The sequence below is a fragment of the Neopelma chrysocephalum genome, unplaced genomic scaffold (genome assembly GCF_003984885.1).
Source record: "Neopelma chrysocephalum unplaced genomic scaffold, ASM398488v2 Primary Assembly neopelma1_25, whole genome shotgun sequence".
Lineage (NCBI taxonomy): Eukaryota > Metazoa > Chordata > Aves > Passeriformes > Pipridae > Neopelma > Neopelma chrysocephalum.
In genome coordinates this window covers 38,346,797-38,362,525 of record NW_020897694.1, presented here as the reverse complement: position 1 = coordinate 38,362,525, position 15,729 = coordinate 38,346,797, and the positions used below count along the sequence as shown (strand labels likewise).

The following is a 15,729-nucleotide window of genomic DNA, read 5'->3' as shown; positions in this document are numbered from 1 at the left end:
GAGTAGTTGAACAGCACTAAGACTTTCCTTGCCTCAAGGAGAAAACACCAGTAGAGATATCTAGACTGCAGAGTAGATGTGCTCTCCAGCATGTTGCAGTCCTGCTCCTTCAGGTACTTAGCATCAGTTCCTTATTCCTAATTAACATGACAATCCTCACGTTGCTGTAACACAGAAACACTATCACTGAGATGGCTTGTAAACCATATGCCTGAGGTTTTCATGAGGAAAGTAGAGGAGGCAGACTTTTCATGTAGCATAGCACTAAAATGGCTAAAGTCACATCCAGCTAGCATTACTGCAAGTAAACATGCAGAAGGAAAATATTTCCCCTGTTCCTGCCAGTGACCAGCACAGACTTCCAGGATAAGCCCCAAGTGGCTTTTCTTAACAAAGAACAACCATCAGCCACTACATCACGTTTATATGACATGCATATACATCCTCAGCCCACCCCAAGGTAGGTTTATTCTTGTTCACTTTCTGGGCCAGTGATATAAAAGGAAACAGGGGCATACAGTTTTGACTGCTCTATACCATCATACAAAGAAATCATGGGCTTCTTTGTTACTAATTCCAGCATGATCTGAACTTAATCCAACCTAAAATGGATGCATTCAAAGTTGCTACTTCCCAAGTGCTCTAGGGTAGAGCCGATTAAAAAGCTCCAAAGGGCTTGGGAAATCATGAAATGTAAAACAGCAGTGAATGAGTAACTTGCTGACCCAGCCTAATAAACTAGCTTCCTCTATGTATGATTAAAGAACCTTGAGGAACAGTGTTTTAGCTCCTTACAAGTTTTTATAGTCACTAATTTAGTCACTATCTCTGCTATTTCATTTTAACCTCATTACAAGAGGATCTTGCATGTGGCCTTCTGCACTTTCAGAATAGATAGAGCACCTTAAAATCTTTTTCCAACTTTGAAAATGTAGAGGGCTGCCTTCAGTTAACTCAGGGGAAAAATGCATCATGAAGAACAAGTACTCTAGTAGGTAATGCTACCAGTCAATTCGGAATGTTGTTTGACTTTTTTTTAATCTAGTCAGTGTATATCAGTTTCAGGCCTGGAGCCTGAAGCAACTTTTCTGAGCAGTGTTGTGTCTTGGGTTTCTATGTGCTTCAGGTAAAAAAAGAACCTCAACTTTTACAGAATGAAATCTTGGGACTACTACATGAACAAAATTGGTGAACAAAATTGGTTAACAAAATAGTTAGACTGCATTGTAGTTTGAAACACAATTATTCCCTTATATGTTATAAATTATTCTTTGCAAATAACTGTCTAAATCATTAAATGAGTCACCTAATTCCTACAAATCTGTATTTAATAAGTAACTTTCATATTATGCTTTGACAGTTGCTTGTTTGTTTGCTTGCATTCACTGGATGATCTGTCTCTTAATTTGTATGTTTTCAATGGCTGGGATTGTCTCAATTCTGTGCTCATGTAATACTTAGGACTGTTGTGATCCAGTTGTATTTGAAACTGTTTATTGCCATCATCATCCAAATAATAAATAATAACTGTCTGAAGCACTTAGCAGCTTTCTTTTCCTTTTAAGATTTTAATATTAAAAGAATTGACTTTGTTCCCAGCACTGCATGTTCTCTTTTCAGTAGCCTTTATAAAAACCACCACACAAACCCTCAAACTTCTAACTTTCCCTGAAAAGAAACACTGCTAGTTTTAACTCATTTTTGTTGGAGTTCCCTTCCCCACTATGATCTGTGGTTAAAAGTAGAACTAACCAAAAAAAGAGTCACATTCCAATCTTTAAAAAAAAAAAACAACACCACATTTTTACACTCTTTGCATACATGAAGCCAATAGTTTTTAAAGATTATCTAGGGCTTTGTGTGACTGAGTCAGTATGCCTGTGCAGTACAACAGTGTAACTCCACAGAATCTCTAGATTTTTTAGAGGAGGATAAAGGTACCAAAACAATTCCTCCCAGGTAAGCATCAGTAGCTGTAGGATGCAGCTGAATGGTGAGGAAGGGTATGAGTAACTCTGTGCAACTCTGTGTTATTTTCTTGGCTACATTCAGCCTGAACTAACTTAGAGACCAAAGTTAGAAGAGATGATAGTAGTGTGGCAATGCGTTTTGGTTTTATTTTTGATTTTTTTTTCAGTGTTTTGTAACTCATTTTGTTACCTCTTACACAGCAGTTCTCTCTCCTCAGGTCTCAGTGCCCAGGGCCCACTTCTGTCTCCCAGATCATATGGGGGAATGTCATCTCTTGCAGAAACATAACTGGGACAGAAAGCCAAGATTTTCCCTGTATTTCCACATGGCACAAGAGTCTCCCTCAAGTGGCATCATGCGGAAATTCTGCAAATTGTAGCAGTTGGTTTGGTGGGAGATTTTAACCTGATTCTGGAACAACAGCTACGTAATTGCATAGTTTTCATCTGATATCAAGGAAAAGTACATTGCAGGGTTGCTGTGAATTCCAAGTTCATACTGATCGTTCAGGTAGACACACCTGCAAATTCACATTTTTAGTCATCATAAAAAGTTATTTAAAAATTCCATCTTTTAAAAAACCCATCATTTTACAGGTTGTGATTTAGTGAACAAAAAATATAAAAATGCTCTCATAAAGCATTTTGAGAACTAAAGTTGAAAACTGCAGTATGGGAGACAGTGTATATTGCCTGCAAACCATCCCAGTGAGGACTGCCATTAGCCATTAGATGATGTTATGTGATCAGCCTAAGATAATGACCTGAAGGCAGATGGATGCCTGATACCTGATTTATAGTCAGCACTAAAAGTCAGCACTCAAAACTGCATCATCCCTCTGCCTTTCTCCTGGCACATTTAGCAGCCACTACATACAAGAACGTCTGCTATTGGTGCCAGTCCTTGGTACAAGGTTGTGAATGTGACCAGCTGTGTCCTGAAATGTGTCCCTGCTGTTGGCCATCATGGGTCTGAAGAACTCTATAGTACTTATAAGGTACATGTCTATAGTTATAGTTGAGATATGACAGACACTCACCCCCCTGCAGTTAAGTTAGACATGTTCTGTCTCACTTGGAGAGTGACATGGACACAGCTGGCCCTGGTGTCATGCATGACAAACAGCTGGTCCTGTAGAGAGCACGTCAGGCTGCCTCCCACAGAGTTCAAGTCTCCTCCACCATGACATTCCATAACATCTCTTGCTCCCTTGCTCTCCTTTTCCCATCTTCATGGATTGCAGCCTGTCTAAACATGTTTCTGCAGCAAAATTGGCCTGAACGCTGAGTGAGGTGCCAAGCAAGGTGCCTTATGCTGGCAGCTTGATTGAGTCACAGATTGTGCAGCCTGGCTTAGGGCAGGGCAACCATTAAAACCATCTTGTCTTCCCCTAAAGGCTCGTGGATTTGGTATTGTACATATGGATACCATTACAGAAAATTCTGACTGAAAACAATGGGAGTTTGTGGTGCAGGGAGGGAATGATACTCCTGTAATATTCTCTAGCTTTCATGCAAGATTGTTCAGCTGAAGCTTTTTGATGGCCAAATTTACTGCTGGTATAAAACTCTGTTACTTTTTCAGTGATTACTATGCAGACGAATTTGGTGCTAGATTACGTTCTAAATGGTGGTATGGTATTCCCTTTACTCCACATAGCTATAAACAGTGTAATTAACAGGAAAACTAAGTATATCAAACACAAATCAAAGGAAACTAAAGCCAAGAGGAAAGGAGTGGACTTATAATGAGAGGCCAGGGTAAGGAGTTAGGAAATTTCAATTTTCAAAGCTTCCTGAAAAAAGTCACTTCTGTGGGCCATAGGGGGATGGATATTCTTAATCACTGCACAGCATCTTAATGCACTTACCTTTCTGACAATCACACATTTATTTTGCTGACTTTACTCCTTGTAATAAGAAAAGGTTAACTCTTGTAAACTGCATGGGCCTCTGTTTGACTGAGGTCATAGTTTCTTTGGTGTAAACAAGCTGCATTTCCATACTGAAATTAAATGATTGAATCTAGTAATTTAATTCAAGAGCACTCGTTCTCATAGTCTTCTCCTGTGGGAGACGAGTGTGAGAAAGAATATTCCTTAGAAACTGTGTGGAGGTCATACTATTCAGGGGCAAGGTCAGGTTGTGGAAAGAGATTTCTCTTCAGATTAAGTGGGTGTATTTACTGGCAGGAGAACATAATTTGACACATGAAGAAGATGCCTACCATTCCAGCCAAATACCAATCTGCAGTCTGTAACAGGCCACGAGGACTTCGGATGGAAGCTGCAGTAAACATGTAAGCCATTTTAAAATAACTGCAATCATGTTATCCTAAACAGAGACAAATTCATAAATTATTACTTTAGGAGGGGGAAAAATGCTCACATTTTTCATTTACAGAATCACAGAATGGGCAAGGTTGGAAGGAACCACAGTGGGTCATCTTGTCCAAGCTTCCTGCTCAAGCAGGGTCATCCTAGAGCACACTGAGGGGAGACCACATCACAGTCTACAACATCCTCACGAGGGGAAGAGGAGTGACGGGCCCTGAAGGAACGGCCTGAAGTTGTGTCAGGGGAGGTTTAAGTTGTATATTAGAAAAAGGTTTTTCACCCAGAGGGTGGTTGGGCACTGGAACAGGCTCCCCAGGGAAGTGGTTGCAGCACCAAGCCTGACAGACTTGAAGAAGTCTTTGGACAATGCTCTCAAGGCACATGGTGTGGCTCCTGCAGATGGTCCTGTGCAGGGCTAAGAGTTGGACGTGATGATCCTTGCGTGTCGCTTGCAATTTGGAATATTCTGTGGTTCTATGATTGCACAGAAACGTGTCCAGACAGTTCTTCTTACCACGGCAAAACGTGTAGATATGGAAAGCACATTTGGGACAAGGCAAATGGTGCTTTTAAAACACCAGGCACTGAAGGACGCAACGTTACACACGTTATCTACGTGTGTGCCCGTGTCGGTCTCCGCAAGTCACCACCCAAGGGCCACCACAGCGGGTGGCCACAGGTGACCAAGCCCGCCGACACTGAAGCACGGGCCGCGGGGATGCTGCGGGCGCACCGATTTCCCGCAAGGACGCTCTGAAGGAGGCGGTCGCGCGTGGACTGGCCCCGGCCAGGAGCGTTACGGAGGCAGGAAGGACGGGACAGCACGCGCATGCGCGGGCACCGCTCCGGCCGCATCCACGGCGGGGAAGGAAGGGGAGGGCGGGAGAGCATCGCCGCCGCTGCGCCTGCGCGTGCGGTTCGCGGGCAGCGGGGCGGGGAAGCGGAGTGGGGGGTGGCCGCGGCCGTGCAGGCGCCCGGCGCTGCTGCGTGCTGCTGCCGCGGGGCATGGTGAGCAAGGGGCCGCTGCTGCGCCTGCTGACCGCCATCAACCGCAGGAGGATGAAGCTGCTCATGGGGCTCGCCTTCGTCGCCTACGTCGCCTGTGAGTGAGCGGGGGTGGGGGCGCGTCTGGCCCGGCCATTCATTGCCCGCTTGCAGGGCGCCCCCCGTGCCCTCCGCCCGCCACTGGGGAGGAGGCGGCGGTGGCGGGGGCTTCCCCGCGCCCCGTTGCGCTGCCCGGTTGCGAGGGCGCCGCAGCGCGGCCCCTCCGGCCCCAGCGGGGCGGGGGCTCCCCGGGGCTCTGCGCGGCGGGGCTGAGGGTTCCCTCCTTTCCCTGCCCTGCTGAAACTTCCCCGAGTGCGGCTGGGCCGTGCCGGCGTACCCATCAGCCGTGTCTCCCGTATCCCGTCCCGAGGGGAGCGCTGCGAGCGGGACGTGGCTCGGGGGTGTTTTCTTCAGACCGCACTTTGTCCACTTCGGTTGCAACCTGGTAACGGCGTGAGGTGAGCAACCTGCAGGGAACTTTTTCTAGGGCAGGCCTCGTGTCTGGTTTTTGTAAAATCCTCCCAAATCCTTTGCGGGGCTAAATAAGTGTTTGTTTATTAACTCAGCGCGTAGCTGGAGTCTTAAGAGCCTGGAGAGAGGCACAAAGGTATTTGAGAAAATCTTAGAATAGCCAGTGACGGGGATGTTTATGACTTCAGTTACCAGGTGCGAGCCAAATAGTCTGATTTAAAACGTTGTCCTGTCAGCTCTCTTCCTTTTCTTTTTTTTTTTCTGTTGCATTTTTAATTTATTTTATTTTAGCCTGTTTTGTTTTCAAGCTTAGGTAGTAGGTTTTATGTAGACGGAACGATGTCTTGTCAGCTTAGCTAGGGAACAAGTGATTCTCTTGATGGTTCAAAGCACATGTAGGTGAACTAGCTTTGGGCATGGGTGTGCGCATCAGATTTAGGATCCTCTCTTTGCATTTGGGAGAGTAGAGAGGTACAACACAAGTAATTTTGTTAGAAGGGGTGGTGTTTCCTACCGCAGAAACACAACACAGCAGTTCCCTTTATTACCATATGTTACTGTGCTTACAGGGCTGTTTAGATACTGCTGTAATCATTGAAGCTGTGTGCCAGCTCTGACTTTTAGGACAGTTTGTTTGTCCAAGTGACTTCAGGTGCCATGCATACTGACAACTGAATGTCTGTTCTTATTTTGAAAGGGCTACGTGTTTTGCCAAAAGTGATAATTGTCAAAACAGAAGTTAATAGGCTGCTGTAAAAATACTGGGTGTGAGTGGCAGTTGACGTGGTCATTGGGACCTGGCTGTCGATTAGTTTCTGTGGACAGTAGTTGGTGCTTGCTTTCTAGCTCCGTGAGTAAAAGTTAGCCTTAAGGAGAAGTCTTCTGACTGCTTGTTCTTTGGGATTCAGAAGAAGGTGGAGGAGGAGAGGGACTGCGGGTCAGTGTGTCAAAAAGTAGCTTGAAAAGGGAATAGGGTGGTGTCTGATGGGAGTGTGTTTTTTGCAAATCTAGCATGTCAGGTTGCTGTGCTTTTCCATCTTTGACTACGGATCAAAAGTAGTGGAATTTTGAGGTATGGCTCTGGTGTCATCAACATAATATGATATGCTGGCAGATGCCACTGGTCTAATAGATTCTAGAGAGACTATTTTTTGTTTGCTTTTCTATGGAAGTGATTACGATCCCATCCTTCTATCCTGAAAGTGTACTCCTTGCAATATTACTGAATCATCACTGTGCTCTGGTTGCAGTCAGATAATGCCAGACTAAAATAGCATAGAATCTGAGAAAACTGAGCTGCTGGTGTAGGTGTATGTGCTGGCACTTCTTACATTCCTTCCTTCTCAAGTACTCTCCAAATGACTAAGTGGTTTTAGGCTGTGCAGCTCCTTTCCATGAATTTCCATTCAGTGTTAGTACATGGGCAATCAGATTTGGAGCACACGTTACAGGGAATTGTGAACTGGAGGATAGGACTTTTTTTGATAGTGCCATTTTGTCAGTCTATGTGTGAAGCTGAGCAAATGTGTAGGAGGTGTCTTTGAACAGTGTCTTATTTCATAAAAAGCTTCTGCCTTTGAATGCAAATATGTTACAAATGTGCCTGAAGAACTTCTTTATGAGAGTTTGCAAACTAGAGGAAGAGCTTCTTGCAGGCTGTTGAAAGGCTCTGGGCTATTGCAGTCTCAAAAGTCACTGATTGGCTCCCTTTGTAGTTTCACAGCAGGAGGTGTTGGGTGGCTAGGCTGTCTCTGGTATCTCTGCTCCACATCTGTTTCCCACCAGCATACACCACATACAATGACTTAAATTTCTGTGCTGTGCACCAGATGAAGGAACTGTGTTCTAACCATTTGGGAGTGTGGGTAATCAACAGCTATTTTGGCCCAGCTTCAGGAGGTCGTGCACAGTGGTGAAATGGGCAGCTGTGAGTGCTGTTGGTGGTGTTGCCATCACATGCTTTGCAGTGTCTCACCTAAGGAGTCTTGTTTACTTTGGTTGAGAACCACTGTGGCACGAGGTGCACAGTCAGGGTCACATTAAAGATCCCTAGAACTCTTTTTATGGACTTTGGTGGTTTCCCTAGTAGTACTTAGAGTCAGGAAAATCCTTACTTTACATCTGGGTTTGAATTAAAGTAATATTTGATGCTTAATTTCTGGAAATCTAATCTATATTAATTTTAAAAAATCGTTCACTTGAAACAGTGTGCTGTGCATGCTTTGTGTGTATAAAAATAAATGTCAAAAGGAGCATTTCTGTTTAGCAGGCAGTTAAAAGCTGTTGTAACATAAGCAACTCTTTCCTGGGAAAACTGTAGTGAACAGAGTTTAACATTTACCTTTACCTCTTCTGAAGCCCTTGGATGAAAGGGGTGACGTTTTTCCCCATTGCCCAGGTAATGAATCTGGAGGTACCATAGCTAGCGAGCTGTCTGAATCACTCTGTAATCTGTTAGAATGCTGCTCAGTTTTGTTTTATATACTCTTCAGAATTAACTTAGTTGGCTCACTTGCAAGGCTGTATTCTGTGAACATTGCATGGCTATACTATGCTGCATATCGTGGGAAATTTTGCCCAGAGGTTGTATTTGCATTGCGCTTTTAAAGGGACAAAGTCTTCTACTAAGGTTTTCCTCTGATTTAACTGCCAGCAAGATAGTGCAGGACTGCAGTGCTAACCAAAGTGAGGTGGAGGGATGTGTGGAGGTGGACTGAAATGAATCCTTTGAGTCATGGAGGGAACTTACATCATATTGAAGCTTCAGAACATGAGGTGATTGTAAACACAAGTGAAGTGGATTTTTGTTGTCTGCAATGAGAAATGTAGACAGATCACAAAAGAGCAACCAAGTAAATCAATAATATTAAAAAACCTTCAGTGTCACCATAATATGAATAACTTTTATACAGGCTGAGAGTTTTGCTTTTAAAAATCCCACCTGTTTGTGTGTTGGTATGTCAATATATAAACACCTTAAACTCATTCCCTTGGACATTTTAAGTGTTTATTCAGCTTTATGTGAGCATTTTGACGTGCTTTAGTGTGATTGTCTTTGTAGAATCAGGACCTTATTTAAGTTGTTGGAAATAACAGTGTAAAAACTTGTAGCCAAGATTTAAAGACTGGAGCTCCTCAATCTCCATGGCTTGCTTTAGTCTTGATGCTACTGTGAGTAATCTGCTGATGTCTTGATATGACAAGGGAGTTGCATGTTCTTAATGAAAAAGTTAAGAGTTCTATTTCTGGTAATGTAGAACAGTTCTCTTTACTAATTTGTAGATCAAATAGTTCTCAGGAAGTGTATCAGTAGCCTTGTTCCTTTTCCCAGGGGAAAATGTCATAGTAGGGTACTGCCATGAGATCCAAGCTTAAGACCTTGTTTCCTTTATAAGATAAATTACAGCACAGCTACTGAAACAACTTAAAAATGAAATATCAAAGTAACATGAGGGAAGTACATCCTGCAGTACAGTGGCTTGACTTCCCCCAGCATTGTTAGTTTCCATGGTTGTTATCCTTTGTTTTACAAGATTAGCCATTTGGTTTTGTTAGATTTCCATCAGCTAGGAAGAATGTAGTATTCTCTTCTCAGAATATCAAGGTGTGAGTAAGCTTTTCAGTTTGAATCTTACGAGCCCCTCGCATGTTGCTTGTCTTGCATATATTCAAAGCTAAGGTTAAATACTACTTAATATTTTGTTTTGATAAGCTTTTACTTCCACTTTTCATAATAGAAAAATAGCTGTCAATTTGGTCCTGTGTTATTGCTTCAGGCTGACTGTCTCAAATGTTATTCAGCACTGATGTGGAGAATACCAGAAATCTTGATTCCCCAGCTGTTTTACAATCAGACATCAGGATTGACTAGCTATGGAAGAGTTAGAAATGATTGTATGTGACATCAGGCTCGCCTGCTTTTTGTGTTAGCATGCCATGGATTCTCCACCAAAAATAATCAAACCCAAAACATTTGCTTGCTGGCTTCATGTCTTGCAGAGCTGCCTTTCATTTGTGGGTTTATGCAAGTGAATTCACTGTCTTCAACAGCTTCCAGTTCTCTACTCATCAGGATTCCAACTAGCTGAAGCCATGTAGCTTAGGAACATTTGTTCATGCTTCAGTTGAGTTGGTCAGGAATAGATGTACTCTGACTATGCTTTCCTAGCCAGGATGTTTTAAACCAATTTTTTGGCATCCAGGAGAAATTAATGCTTACAGATCCTATCTTATTTTGATTTAATGTTTCTCTGTAATATTTTATTTCCACTTAGTATTTTTTTTTTCTGTGACGTGTTCAGGAGGTGGTGCTGCCATCATTCTACTCAAGGACAAACACTCTTAGAACTTTCATCTTCCTTACCCTCTGTTTTTGCAAAGGGGAAATATTTCCCTGTCATTTATATTGCTGGTTTCTCTGAGGTTGGTTGACCAAAGCAGAGTTTGGTTGAAACTGGTAGTTTTCAGCATCTCGTTTATGGATTGTAGGGAGGGAGAGGTGGGGGTTACTGCATCAGTTTACCTGAAGAGGTTTGTGAAAGGTAGCTGGGAAAAGGGAGTTTGTTTCAGTTACAGTGCTGACCATTGGAGCATTCTGTGTGTCCACTGAAAACAGTCTTAGCAGTCAACAGATGGATAAGTAGCAGTAAAGAATGATATGTTGAAGGAGTAGGAACACTGAACAGAGAACTGGAAAAAAGACAACAGAAATTTTGAAAAGAGTTGGCCATCTGGGAAACTAAGAACAGAATTCAGTCATGAAGTGATGATGCTAATTGAAACGTAACAAAAAGTATCCTTGGTCAGCTTACCACCCAGTACGAAGCTCCATTAACTCTTGTAAAGAAAGAAAATTTGCATAATGTTACATCTCACAACTGTAGGAAAGTATCAGTTCTTAAGAGAAGGTACAAAAATGTCCTGGTGACTATGTTACCTTTGTTTTGCTAATTGCTGACTAGCTGAGGGATTGACGTAGAGTGGTGGTGATGGTGTCCAACTTGAAGAGAGCACCTTTCCTGTGAAAACCCAGTGGGAAAAGCTACAGTTCCTACCTGCTGTCTTTGATTTGGGGCAGGAATTTTACTGTTGAGCAAGGCAGCAGTTCAGGAAATATAATAGGAAGAACTACTTGCCATACAGAAATCTGTGTAGACTTATAAGCCTCTTTTAAGTACTGAAAGGCCACAATAAGTACTTGTTGTTCCAGGCAGAACAACTGCAAACTCTCTCAGACTGTCTTCACAGGAGAGGTTTCATCACAGAATCACAGAATATGCTGAGTTGGAAGGGACCCACTAAGAGTCATCGAGTCCATCTCTTAGCCCTGCACAGGACCATCCCCAAGAGTCACACTATGTGCCTGAGATTATCATCCAAACACTTCTTGAACTCTCTTAGGCTTGGTGCTGTGACCACTTCCCTGGGGAGCCTGTTCCTACCAGCCCAACCACCCCCTGGTTGAAGAACCTTTTTCTAATATCCAACCTGAACCCCCCCGTCACAACTTCAGGTCATTCCCTCAGGTCCTGTCACTGCTCACCACAGAAACAAGATCAGTGCCTGCCCCCTCTTCCTCCCCTTACGAGGAAGTTGTAGACTGAGGAAGTTGTAGACTGCGGTGAGGTCTCCCGTCAGTCTCCTCTTCCCCGGGCTGAACAGACCAAGTGCTCTCAGCCGCTTCTCATACGGCTTCCCCTCAAAGCCCTTCACCACCTTTGTTACCCTCCTTTGGGACTCTTACAAGCTTTTTATATCCCTCTTTTGAGCTTTAAATTTTTCTTATATTATGGCACCCAAAACTGCACACAATATTCAAGGTGAGGCCACACCAGTGCAGAACAGAGAGGGACAATCCCCTCCCTTGACTGGCTGGCAATGCTTTGCCTGATGCCCCCCAGGACACCGTTGGCCCTCCTGGCTGCCAGGGCACTGCTGACTCACAGTCAACTTGCCATCGACCAAGACCCACAGGTCCCTTTCCGTGGCACTGCTTTCCACCATCTCATTCCCCAGTCTGTGTGAACATCCAGGGTTGCCCCATCCCAGGTACAGAATCCTGCTCTTTCTCTTGTGTAACTTCATATGGTTTGTGATTGTCCAGCCTTCTAATTTATCAAGATCCTTATCCATTGAGTAATCCATCAAATCTGTATTTCTCCAATTTAGTGAGAAGGGTGTTTTTTGGGAAATAATATATTCCTAAAGAAAGGAATTGTTTTCTTTACATTGTTAAATATGTAACTTAATTAAATTAAAACTTCAATACATCTTTAATGAAAAGCATTTTATGAGCTCCCTTTGTGTACTTTCCCTTTTTCTCAGATTTTCCTCTGGAGAAAATAAATCTTGTTTTTCTACCGGGAGACTGAAGTTACTGAGCGGCTATGGAGACTCAGATTTAAGGAAAAGAAAGAAAAACACCCTTTTTTTTGAATGACGTTGCATCTATCTGAAATGGAAAGTTTGACTGAAGCAATTCATTCTGGACATTCAGAGCTTATGATTTTGGTCTAGAAATTCAGGTTATGCCTGTATATTCACATTGTTCCTGCATGCTGTTTCTGTTGATAGTGAAATCTACTTGTAACAAATGTCATCTTGTAGTCTTATTATTCTGAGAAGCAGAAGTTGTAAGGAGGGCAATACAGGGCAAAAAATCCTGTGTCTTCACCTAAATCTACTTAGACAAAAGTTTGTGTAAAAGTTTGTTTAACAGACTGTCTTGAAAATGAAACCAACAAAGCAATTGGGAAAAAAATGGTTTTAAAAGGGATTACATCTGGTTTTGGTACAGTTGTATTTCTATGGACATCATGGTTTTGCTTTTTAAAACATCTGTTTTAATATGTATGTTATGCTGAAGCTAATGTTGTCACTAATAATTTCAGATTATGGGTGAGTATTACTGTTGATGCCCTTTAATAGTCTATTACTTGATTTTAATGTCATTTAAAGACACCCAGAGAAGAGGAATCATCCTGTGATAAAGGTACAAGCTTCTTTTAAGATTGTTTGTTTTTTTTTCCCACCTTCAGTTGTGGTAGTGTTATTTTTTTTATTCCCCAGCCTATTTGGATGAGTTAAGTCATGCAGGGTTCTCTTAGCATAGTAATCTGTGTTCTATAGAAACCTATACAATAAGTTTTATTGCAGATGACAGACTCAAAGGACATTGAGATGAAAACATTCATCCTGCTCGTATGTTCCAAGGATCCAGAAGGATAACTCTGAAGGCTACTCTGAAGTGCAGCTGGTCAAAGTTAAAAGTCTGACTATGACAGAGAAGTGTCCATTTAATAGTGGATGCTCAGCAAAACCCCAGGAAGGTGCTTGTGGTTTCTGTTGTACTTTTTCAAGTGTGTTTAACAGATTTTGTAGTTTGTTTTGTTTTGTTTGTTTTCACTTAATGCAGACAGGGTTGGCTTGTATCCCAAGCGTAGCTCTTGGAATATTCCTTTGCTGACAGTATCCCACTCATTGCAGTGCTCTGCATCCAGCATAATTTCACAAACTTTTAAATTTCCAGGAATATAAGTTATATTCAGTAGGAAAAAACCCCACATTCTTTACTCATATCTGATTGACTGACTTTTGTTTAAGGTAGTTTTGAGAAGTCTTGTAAAGCTGTAAGGTTGTGCTTGCCAAATAGTTAGGCCTTGATCTCTCTGAGGCTGGGAAAAAAAACAGAAACAGACAACAAACCAAACAAAAAAGGGATTGGGGTTTTCTGAAAACCCTGGGTGATTAATGTTTAGTCAGCAAAATGTAAATACCTCTTTAGTAACAACACTGTGATTAAGGTTTTAAGAAACAAATCTCCTCTTTTCTAAAAATACCAGCTATTTATCACTATGCCCAAGGCATGTTGTTCTTCTCTGGAAGCTGTCACTTCAACGTGTAATATCTGTGGGAGGGATTAATGACTGATATATTTTTAATCTTCGTGGTAATTGCAATTAGTCTTTGTAAAAATGCTGCAATAAAAATTATTTCTCTCATTATTTTACGTAAGGGATGCAGAGTGGAAAAAACATCTCAGAAACAGAGTCAAAATAGGACTACAGGCCTTTCTGCTGCAGACCATTAAACCAGGCTTTCCTGTGTCTTAGAACATTCCAGATATTCTGATTGCTTCCCTAATGGCAACTTACTATTACCTTAATGGCAACTTATTATTACCTTAGTCATTGGGTGAGGTTTACAGTTAGTCTTTGAGAGAATAAGCAGAACCTCTGTCTCTTTCTGTCTTGTAGGTGAGCGTCTTAATTGTTTGGTTACAAGTCATGCTTGTGTCTAGTCCAATTAATCATGAATTCTTCCCTTGCACATTTTCAGTAGACAGCAGGAAGCCTCTGTGTTTGAGTGCTCTCTAGTTGGATGAGTAGTAAGTTCTTCATAGAGTATGTACTGTGTGTGGCTGTGGAGAGTGAGGGTGTTAAATCTCTAAGGTCTGAGAATTGGCACAGGACTGTTATCCTGGATGAGTACTTTTTGGCTTAAAATATTTGACTTTATATTTGGATTTTTAAGACTGGATTTTACAGTGAGGTGCTTGGTTATGTTAGTGTTTGCTCAAATTTGGTCCATTAGGAGTCTCATGCTTTTGAAAACTGGGTTTATATGTAGTGCCTGATTCATGGCCTTGCTGGCGTGGAAGACTTTTTTAACCATCCCTGTTTGCAGGTTTTGGTGCGTGAACTTGGTGGGCCTGTTAAGCGTTTTTATGGTGCCTTTGAGGATTTTCATTTTGAATTTAGGCTTGTAATTCTGATCGTTCTGCTTGTGCATTTAGACCCACTTGCCTTAATATGTTTCAGTCGTTCTTGCCTGAATGTCAGACTGGCCTTGGCATAACCTTTATGACAAGGAAATCCTCTGTGAGCCATAGTCCTTGTTGTGGTTTAACCCCAGCCAGCCACCAAGCCCAGTCATATCACTGGTTCACCTGCAGCAGGGTAAGCCTGTTATGTAACAGTTGTGCATTTAGAAGAAACACAACCAAACCTTATTTCCACTGTAGTGCAAAATCTTACATCTGATCTCTTAAACCTTGATGTAAGCTCTATGTGAGCACCATTAGTTAAAGAGATCCTTCTTGGAATTGTGCATTCAGAATCCTTTGTGAGGGCAGTATGTTGAAGTGAGTTTCTGCAATGCCTCTTTGCATACGAGAGAGACTTCAGGGTTCTTCACATCCCTCAATATGGTAGTTCCTGTGTGGTTCATTTTACAGTTTCTTTTTCTTCCCCTTTCCCCTTTCCTCTCTTTTTTTTCTTTTTTATTTTTTGCCCACAATGGTACAAAAATATGCTGCTTACAAGTGTATTGTAAGGTCGTGTACCCCTAGAGGACTGAGATATCAAGCAATCAAACACAGTGATTTTTGAAGGATGCAAATGCCTTTTTGAGCTCCCCTTCCCTGCTGTGGATACTGAGAACACACAATTAACATGTCTTCTTTAGGAAGCCGGTTTCTTGTATGCAGTGTATCTGGTATCTGTGTTGCAGCTGGCAACTCATTTTTTCATCAATTCCTGCTGCACCAGCTAAGCCCAGATGCTTCCTGCCACTGCATAAACAACACTTATTATTTGTATGCATTTCTGCAGCCCAGGAAAATAATTCATTGTGAGTATAACTGAGAAGTATCTAACTTGAGAATTCTGTACCTGTAGTTGTGAGATGTTCATCATTCACTGAAAAAAAGGTTTTTCCATTAATGTTATCATAAATAATGTTGAAATCCTAGCCAGAGGGTGAATAACTGGAATTTAACTTATTGCCCAACACTGTTTCCCTTTTTCCCCACAGTAAATTTCCTTTTATCTAGTTAACATAAAATTCAAGTTTTTTTTAAATTCAGTTGGATTTTATTGATCATTCATTCTGCTATAAAGCTTCCCTAT

At 42.0% G+C, this 15,729-nt stretch overlaps 1 protein-coding gene across 2 annotated transcripts in view; it reads left to right on the top strand.

The window, feature by feature from the left end:
* Positions 1 to 5,261: 5,261 nt before the first annotated feature.
* The window catches only part of UXS1 (UDP-glucuronate decarboxylase 1), a 62,683-nt gene continuing 52,215 nt past the window's right edge, over positions 5,262 to 15,729 (top strand). Inside the window, exon 1 of one of the 2 annotated variants that reach the window (XM_027674984.1) lies at positions 5,262 to 5,408. In XM_027674984.1, the coding sequence (XP_027530785.1) occupies positions 5,312 to 5,408 (97 nt within the window). In that variant the 5' untranslated portion in view covers positions 5,262 to 5,311. Of the gene's footprint in view, positions 5,409 to 12,326; positions 12,346 to 15,729 lie in introns of those variants that run through there. The other variant, XM_027674985.1, reaches the window with a different exon arrangement.